General features: G+C 40.8%; 1 protein-coding gene across 3 annotated transcripts in view; it reads right to left on the bottom strand.

The window, feature by feature from the left end:
• BZW2 (basic leucine zipper and W2 domains 2) overlaps positions 1–5,837 on the bottom strand; it is a 39,719-nt gene extending 33,882 nt beyond the window's left edge. For all 3 annotated transcript variants that reach the window (XM_009084252.1, XM_009084253.1, XM_009084255.1), the window contains exon 1: positions 5,779–5,837. In XM_009084252.1, the coding sequence (XP_009082500.1) occupies positions 5,779–5,836 (58 nt within the window). In that variant the 5' untranslated portion in view covers position 5,837. The remainder of the gene's footprint in view (positions 1–5,778) is intronic.
• Positions 5,838–8,649: the final 2,812 nt, after the last annotated feature.

Here is an 8,649-nt window from a genome sequence, read left to right as displayed (position 1 = left end):
GGTGTCAAAGGCTTTGCTGAAGTCCAGATAGACTACATCCACAGCCTTCCCCTTATCCACCAGGTGGGTCACCTGATTATAAAAGGAGATCAGGTTGGTCAGATAGGACCTGCCCTTCCTAAACCCATGCTGGCTGGGTCTGATCCCTTGTCCATCCTGTAGGTGTTGTGTGATCGCACTTGGGATGATGATCTGCTCCATGACTTTGCCAGACACTGAAGTCAGGCTGACAGGCCTGTAAATCCCCTGCTATGCCTAGCTTTTAATGACTTACTGACTCTATTACCCATCTCCATATGGATTGCTGCCCCATCTCCCAAATCTGACCTCCTCAGACCAAAGATGAGGATTATTCAACTCCATGGGCACCCCTATACATGCTCATGAAATCATATGCTCCCAGCCCCAGCTCATTCTGAAGTGATGTACACAATCACAGTGCCAGCCTAGATTCTCCCCTACCACACTCTCATCATCCAATACACCACTCAATCTGTCCCTTCTCCAGACTGCAAATGACTTATTCGCAGGCTTTTATTTCTCACCAGACCGTGGAGATGTTCAGGCTCTCAACTGTGTTACCTCGAGTTCAGTTGTGATGAAAATCTCAAGCCTGATGTTTGAGTAACCACCTCCTATATCTGCAGGGCATGTCCGTGGTGGACCAATCAGAGGGTTGAGGGGGGGAACTGAAGAATGTGCCTTTGCTCTCGGGAGATGCCTACAGAGCATTAAACTACTGGAATCCCAGCTGAGCCATCAGATCTGTTATCAAATACTCAGTTGCAGATCTCTTCCAACTTCCAATCCCCAGAAACAAGGAAAAAAGCGACCAATCAATCCACAAACAAATCAGTTTGAAGTGTAAATACTTCAATACATGTACTTTAGGCAGTTTTATTTGCACACAGGGAACAGTTTCACCCATAAAAAAAGTATCTGTATAATTATTCTATTTTGGATTTCCAAATGAGTATGTATTCTTTGCAGGGTAAAAAAAAAAAAAACAACACCAAAAGCTTTGTGACAGATCAACCAGCAAGAAGACAGAGTTCTGTCTTAAGAGAGGAGTTAAAAAAACAATCCTGTTTTACCTTTTCAAATATATTTTGTCTAAAAATTTAAGATATTCACACATGAACTGAAATGTATTATATGCTTGCTATCATGAGTACACAGTGCTCAGTACAAACACAAACACCATGATTAATGTTTCTTAGCTCTTTTCAACAGATTCTTCTCCTGCCCCACAAGTCCTCCTCTCATCTGTAGTACCCTACTATTTTCTTGTCTATCACAATCTAAAAATTTACACAGGAATAGGAGGTGAACTCATTGCATGAAAAATTATTTATCGTTTTATTGAAACATTTTCCTACCAAGCTAATGTATTGAAGAGGAATATGCTGATGTAGTACAAGCGGGTGAGTAAGAAGCCATCATCAAGAAGGGGTGCAGTATGTTGTGCTGTCAAGTGCACAATTACTAAACAAGCACAGCTTCAATCACGGGCTGGCAGAGGCAGGTGTAGCTTGCAGATGTGATGCACACAATATCCAATGCAGCAGTGCTATACACAGCTTTTCATTTCCATTATGCTCCCAGATCCTTATTTCCTTTCTTTGCTTCTAAGAAAAGTACAAAGTACAATTACTCTGCTCTCCTTAAGAATTAATTTTAACTCCTCAACAGAAGGCCTAAAACTGTATTTATGTGGAAGGAAAAAGACACCTTGTTTGGCCTCACTTCTTACTTCATGCTAGTGTAAAGGTATTAATATTGACTTTTTACTAGATAAATCTCTTCCTGAAAGGAAGTATTATGCATCGTTTTGCTTAGCTTATTTTGCACCAGTTTTTTAGCATATATTAACCATATGTTATCTACTGTGGTTTAACCCCAGCCAGCAACCAAACACTACACAGCTGCTCCCTCACTGCCCCACCGGCAGGATGGGGGAGAGAATGGGAAGAGTAAAAGCTAGAAAACCCGTAGGCTGAGATAAGAACAGTTTAATAGAGAAAGCAAAAGCTGTGCATGTAAGCAAAGCAAACCAAGGAATTAATTCACTGCTTCCCATGGGCAGGAGGTGTTCAGCTCAGATCCAGGAGAGCAGGGCCCCATTATGCATAATGGTTATCGGGAAGACAAACACTATCACTCCAAACATCCCCCCCCTTCCTTTTTCTTCCTCCCACATTATATACTGAGCATGATGTCATATGATATGGAATATCCCTTTGGTCAGTTTGGGTCATCTGTCCCAGCTGTGTCTCCTCCCAGTCTCCCATGCACCTCCAACTTCCTGGCCAGTGTGGCAGTATGGAAAGCAGAAAACGCCTTGTCTCTGTGTAAGCTCTGCTCAGCAATGACAAAAGCATCTCCATATTACTGACCCTGTGTTCAGCACAAATCCAAAACACAGCCCCATACTAGCCAATGCGAAGAAAGTTAATTCTAACCCAGCCCAAATCAGCACATCTATACCATGGGAACAAACTTCGGTATCAGGTATTGCCTTGTCAGCTTACTTCAAACAATGTGCACTGTTTGTTCCTGCTAATGTTTCAGGAAGCTTTTTGTTCTGTAGTTATTTGTCAACTGTCTGGATACATACATTTTCCTTACTACCTGTTGGCATTTTTTGCTATTCCTATTTCTTTCTCTTCCCTTTCAAAATACACAAAGACATTATTACTTTGCAGGCAGGCAGTCAATGCAGCCCACATCCCGTGAATCTGTTCCAGAAACACAAATACTGACCAGACACTAACTACCGCTGACCCTCACCAAAAAAGCAATGTTCCACAGGTCCAGAGATTATACTAGGAACTAACCAAACTATTTTCTTTGCCCAGATTGCTAAAAACGATACGGTACTGGGAGATGCCTCCTTCCCTCAGAAGGTTCTTCCCTTAACAACGCAATTTTTCTTCCTTCAAATCTTTTTAAAGTGATTTTAATGTCTGCCACTATAAATGCTGGAGGCAAGGTTTATCCCTTTTATATGGTCAGCTAATGGAACTGGAGAAGAGTGGGATTTACAAGCCCCTCCTTCATGGTCCTGTCAAAAATATTTTAGACACTAGCACAGTTTCGAACTTTAATGAAAAAAACCATTGTATTCTTCCTCTTTTGCTCTCTGAAAGCTCAGAAGTTGATCACAATCAGAGATTAGTTGCAGCTAGCTGGCCAGTGGTAAGAGTTCATATAGGCAATTAATTTCATTAGATGCCTGACTGCAGTGTCACACTCTCTGTCTTCCCAGATGGCTGGGAGCTGCAGAAGGGAAAAAGGGGTATCATGGGACACAAACCAAATGGTAAGAACAAGCAGTCACCTCTCAGCCAGCTCACTGCCCCCAGCCTCTGTGAGTTTCTGACCCCTCTACCTGCCTGCCTGTTACACACAACAGAACACTCTCCAACAACTGAAATGTCATGGTCAAACAATAGTTACTGCACTCTGTTCTACCTGGGTGGCATTTTGGGACTCCCTGATATACTGAAAGTCAGCATTAAAAAAAAACCCCTCAGCATCTTCTAGTCTAAGTCCAAGACATAACAGCCTGTGACAGTGCTGTGATACAAAAAGTATATGCAAACAGAAGGAAATAAACATACTTGGAAGCCATTTCTCTTCCTTGAGCCCTCTGCCTCAAGAAAGAAACAACTATACACAATCTTCTAAGCAGGATTTTCAAATATTAAGGCAATCAGAACCCCACCATGTTTGGAAGAGATTTCATACTTTGAGCACAAAACCAAGTGTTTGCATGTTCAAATTTCTGTATTAAAGCCATTTAATATCCCAAATCCCATTTAAGTAATCTCTCTCTCAAGAAAAACCCCCAAACCCAGCTCCCCAGTCTGCCAGGATCCCCCATACCCCAATCTTTTCCTTCTTCCATGTAGTCAATGAGTTATCTAGTGCCACTTTCAATCACTCTAACAGAAATTCAAGAGATAGGCACAGAATTACAAATCAAATCTCTTCACTCATTCTGTATACTGCTTGTACACAATAGGAGTCAAAGATCAAATCTGTATTGGGACACATGGTGCCAAACACAGTGCAAAACATGGGCTAACAGTCTTGATGAGAGAGAACATTTTCTTAGACAATTTTGTCAAATAACGTATGTACCATAACTGACTGACCTAGACTGAAAAATACATAGGATCAGTCCAGCAGTGTTCATGTCTGAGTGCTTTTACTGGTTGATCTGACACAGCCATTTCTTTAGGTATTGTTAATTCCACTCCTCTAGCCACGCGTAGCCACGTCTACAGGGTTGCTAGTTAATGTATTGTACAACTCCTACTGCAATACGTTCTGGACCATGCTGATAGAAAGTTAATCCCACTAATTACTGGGGCATAATGACATTTAGCTACAAACAATACTGGTTTCTTTTTTAATTAGTTATACCAACAAACGTCATACGTGCATCACAGAAAAGACACTTCCCTTTTAAGATACTGTACCAGTCAAACAAACTGAAGAAGTGCTGGGTGCAAGGGAGGAGATACGACAGAAAGCTGGCACTGCTTTTTAACATGACTGGAACCAAACTATTTTGCAATTCTCATCTTAGCTTCGTGCTCATCCTAGATCTTAAGACACTCACTCAGCTCTTCAGACTCGTGAAAAAATTTCAATGTTCTGAGAAAGGTTACCAACTCCTTTTGTTTCTCTCATCCACCCTAAGAAAATGCTCTTACGTACATTTTCTGTCACAAGACATTAAGACCAGGTGTTAGCTTTTGATCAGAAACAGAAAGGTCAAGATGGAAAAAGTCTGTTTCATGACAGACAGGAGCCCCACCTGTGTCTGATGGAATAATCTGCTGTTATACCAGAAAAAAATCTGAGTCTGGTTTTCACAAACCAGACCCTTTTTAAATTTTTTTTGGAACGGAGATGAATAAAATAATTTATTACATATATTTTTGCTCTCTGCCTCAAACTATTGGACATTCATCTCAACCACCTAAACTATGACTATGATCTCTCTGCTTGCATGAGCATGTTAGGATGACACATGCTGTACAGAATAACTGGATGTACAATTAGCATCACTCAGCCTTCTTTAAAAACTGATGCTCTGTTGTACATAAGGAAAGAGAGTGTTGGTCATGTTTACAGAAAACTAGTATCACAAGTAAAATGGGACTCACACAGTGGTAACTGCTTTATTTTAACAATTATGATCTGACCATCTCATGGAGAAGGAAGGTGAGAGAATTCCTTTTTAGGTATGGAAAGTTCATTTATAGACATGGCATTGATTTGAGTCAAAGAAATAAAAAAATAAATTAAAAAAAAAATCAAAACAAAAAACCCACCCCAGATAATTTTCTTTACACATTCTTTAAATAAAAGCTCATGTTTTGCTTTCTTAGTTGAAAAGGACATTTTAAGAAACACCCAAAGCAAACATCAAATCAGTTTTCTTCCTCAAATGTAAATATACTATAAACTCAGTTTGAATCTAATTTTTAACTGAGGCTTCTGTAAGACTTCATAGCTAATAAACCCAAATTTTAAGTGAAGTCCTAAGGTCCCTTCCAACCCAAACTGTTCTATGATTCCATATAAAATGAAAATAATAAAATTCATAGAGCCTGGTTAAAAATAACATCTGCAGTCTTAACATGGCTGAAAAGAAGGGGAGAAAAACCTTAATCCTACTGAACTTTCAATTACTCCACCTGCCCTGTCTCCAGTCATTTTAACAAAGAGGAAAAATAAAGTAAGAAAAGTAATGTAACCTACCCCTCTTCCTAGTTTTGAACCGCTGGCCTGTTAGCACCGGCTTCTGATTCTTATTCATAAAATTTCTGGAAAAAGAAAAAAAAGGAAAATTATTTTTACTCTGGCATTTACAGACAACAGTTCAATCTCAAGGCAAAATAAACACTCAGTGTAGTAAAATCCTCACATGTGAAAGGGAAAGAAAGTTCTTGACGCAGATTCAAAGAGTAATTCACATTAACTTAAAGGTGAAGAGTACTACAATGCAAGAGTATCTTCAACAAGATGTGCTTCTCTCAAAACCTGGTACCTGGCATCTCTGTAAAAACCCCTGAAGGTCCAAACCTAAACAGGAAGGTGACAAAGCCTCTGCCCTTACTCCTGGGGCAGGGGTACAGCACCACTGCCCACACAGCTCATGGGGATGCTGGGGGCCCAGAAGCCACTAGGGCAGAGCACTAGGAACCATCCTGGTGGGGCTCACCATGGCACAGGTCTCACCCTCTGGCATGTTCACCAGGCAGGTGGATGCCCAGGGCTACACACTGTCCTGCTCAAGACATGACTTTGTGGTCTAAGCACAGAGACAATGTTTTAATCATCAAATCCCAATCAAATGCTTCTTCCAAGCATCACTGTATCTCAATAACTTTTAGATCTTCAAAGAATGTGGGCGTTGTAAAAATAATAAAAGATAAATACTTTGCCCCATTGACTCTGTATAAATACATAGTTAAGGACCTATGTGGTACATCATATAGCAGTAAAAATACTGAGCTTATATTACTTCAGACCTTAACAGTTAATCTCAACACACAACGTCAAAAAATTTGGGAAGTGATAATATATTAATGCCATTTTAACAAAAGAAAACAAGACTGTTTTTCAGCTTTAGCTATAATTAGTTTAATCACACATGACACAGCTTACGCAAAGAGCAGCTAAACCCACAGCTGAATGCAGAGGAAGCTTTGCGGGTGGCATGCAGCAACCAGCACAGCTCACACCCCTGTCCTGCCAACAGCCAGTGCCAGCCCTGGGACTCAGAGCTCACCTACTTCACACCCTGCAGATCAATAGGTCACTGTTAGGTGATCTGCTTGTCTAGGATTAAGCCTTCCCACGCAAGCAGCTTTGACCTTTGGACATGTTCTTTTAATAACTTTAGTTTTACAAAAATCTGTATTTCTTTGTTGTAGAGTCTGCAAGTCTAGTTTAAAAGCACACATCTTTACCAACATTTCTCCCTACCACGAATGAAAAGAAACTCAAGCTCCATGGCTAGAAAGACACCATCAATCACACATTACTATCCAAGTAATGCTCTCTCTACCCTTGAAAGTTCATTTAACTCTATCAAACAATGCTCCAGCTATACTGTATGTTCCCATTCACCAGACTACCTCTTCTACTTGGAGCCTTACAAGCTATTCTGCAGCATTTCAGATGTTTAACTTGGCAAACCACTGCTTTCTACTCTAGGTTTACTACTATCCATAGTCAAAAAGCGCCTGCATGCACTGGAAATATGCAGTAAAGTTCAGAGTCAAGCCTGGGGTTGCTTCCTGCAAGCCATAAAAACACAAATATGCAAGAGGCAGTTAAACTGAGAAGTTCATATTCATCACTGAGATTTAAAGCTGTAGTTGTAACAGACCAGGAGCATTTCGAAACAACTATGACACTAAATAGCCTTCTGGAAAAATTATTTGCTCATCTGCAAAGACAGTTAAACATGGCAACCTTTAGTATCACAGGATCTTTTGAAGTGCTGTAGGATCCAAACCTCCCTCCACAGTACAGCTCAAAAGTCTCTTCCCCTCCTTAGCTGTCTTGGTGGCAGAGAAGCAAGAGGAACTTTAGAAGTTAATTAGGCAGATAATCTGGCAGTCTACACGGATAAGCACAGCCCAGCTTCCAGCCACTGCCCGGCTAGATTCGACAAACTTACCTGATTTGTCTTTCTGACCTTCAGTTATTTGTAAACAGACTGATCTATAACGCTTGCCCAAGTGTTTCTGATTTGGCTTTATGCTTGGCCTGAATACTTTATGCCTTGTTCTGGGTCTAAAAATGTTCATTCCAAGAGATGCCAGGAAGAGCTCATGAGGTTTGGAAAGAAAGTGTCAATCAAGCCACGCAGTAGGTAAGAATTAATCTGCTTGTCACAGCTCTTGCAGAGCACAAACATGCCCTCAGGCTGGGATCGACAGTGCCCACTTCCTTAATGAACACACAAACGCCTTCAACCCAGCATACTGCTACAGTTTCCCACTTTCTGTGAAAGAAATGCATATGCTAAATTTCCATGATCAGACTTCTCCTTTTCTTTGATGCAGTGTATTTATCAGCTGCAAGAAGAGTTGCATGCACCTGAAACTCAACTGTTGACTGTAACTATTTCTTGCAAATAGAAAATATGTCCTTTAAGACAGCTGGGAGTGAGATTTTTAAAAAAGCAGGCAGGTTTAATGACTGGAGGTTCAGTGCAACAGAAGAGACTCTTGAACAGTTAATTACTAGGAACACGGGATATGCCTTCTTCTATATTTAGCTTTAAATGCACTGTGCTCTAATCTGCTGGAGTGAGGGTCTGGCTTTATAAGGCACTGCCTCAAGCACTGGCCCACGATCTTTCATCAGGAAACTGCAGCATGCGGCTAAGCAAAACTAAGCCAGTGATCTATACTACAGCTCAGGGTGTATCCACAACACAAACGGCACCAGCTACTGCAAATCAGATGTATAGTGCTGTTGCCACCACAACAGATGCTTGGATGATAGTTTAGAATTTACAAAAGCAAATGCAATGCGAAAACTTCTTAAATCAACAACACACCGACAGCAGCACAAAAGTGATGGCTGAAGGTTGTAAATTCAGGGTGGCAGCAT

This window comes from Acanthisitta chloris, unplaced genomic scaffold, assembly GCF_000695815.1.
Source record: "Acanthisitta chloris isolate BGI_N310 unplaced genomic scaffold, ASM69581v1 scaffold1541, whole genome shotgun sequence".
Classification (NCBI taxonomy): domain Eukaryota; kingdom Metazoa; phylum Chordata; class Aves; order Passeriformes; family Acanthisittidae; genus Acanthisitta; species Acanthisitta chloris.
This window is presented reverse-complemented; position numbering and strand designations above follow the sequence as displayed.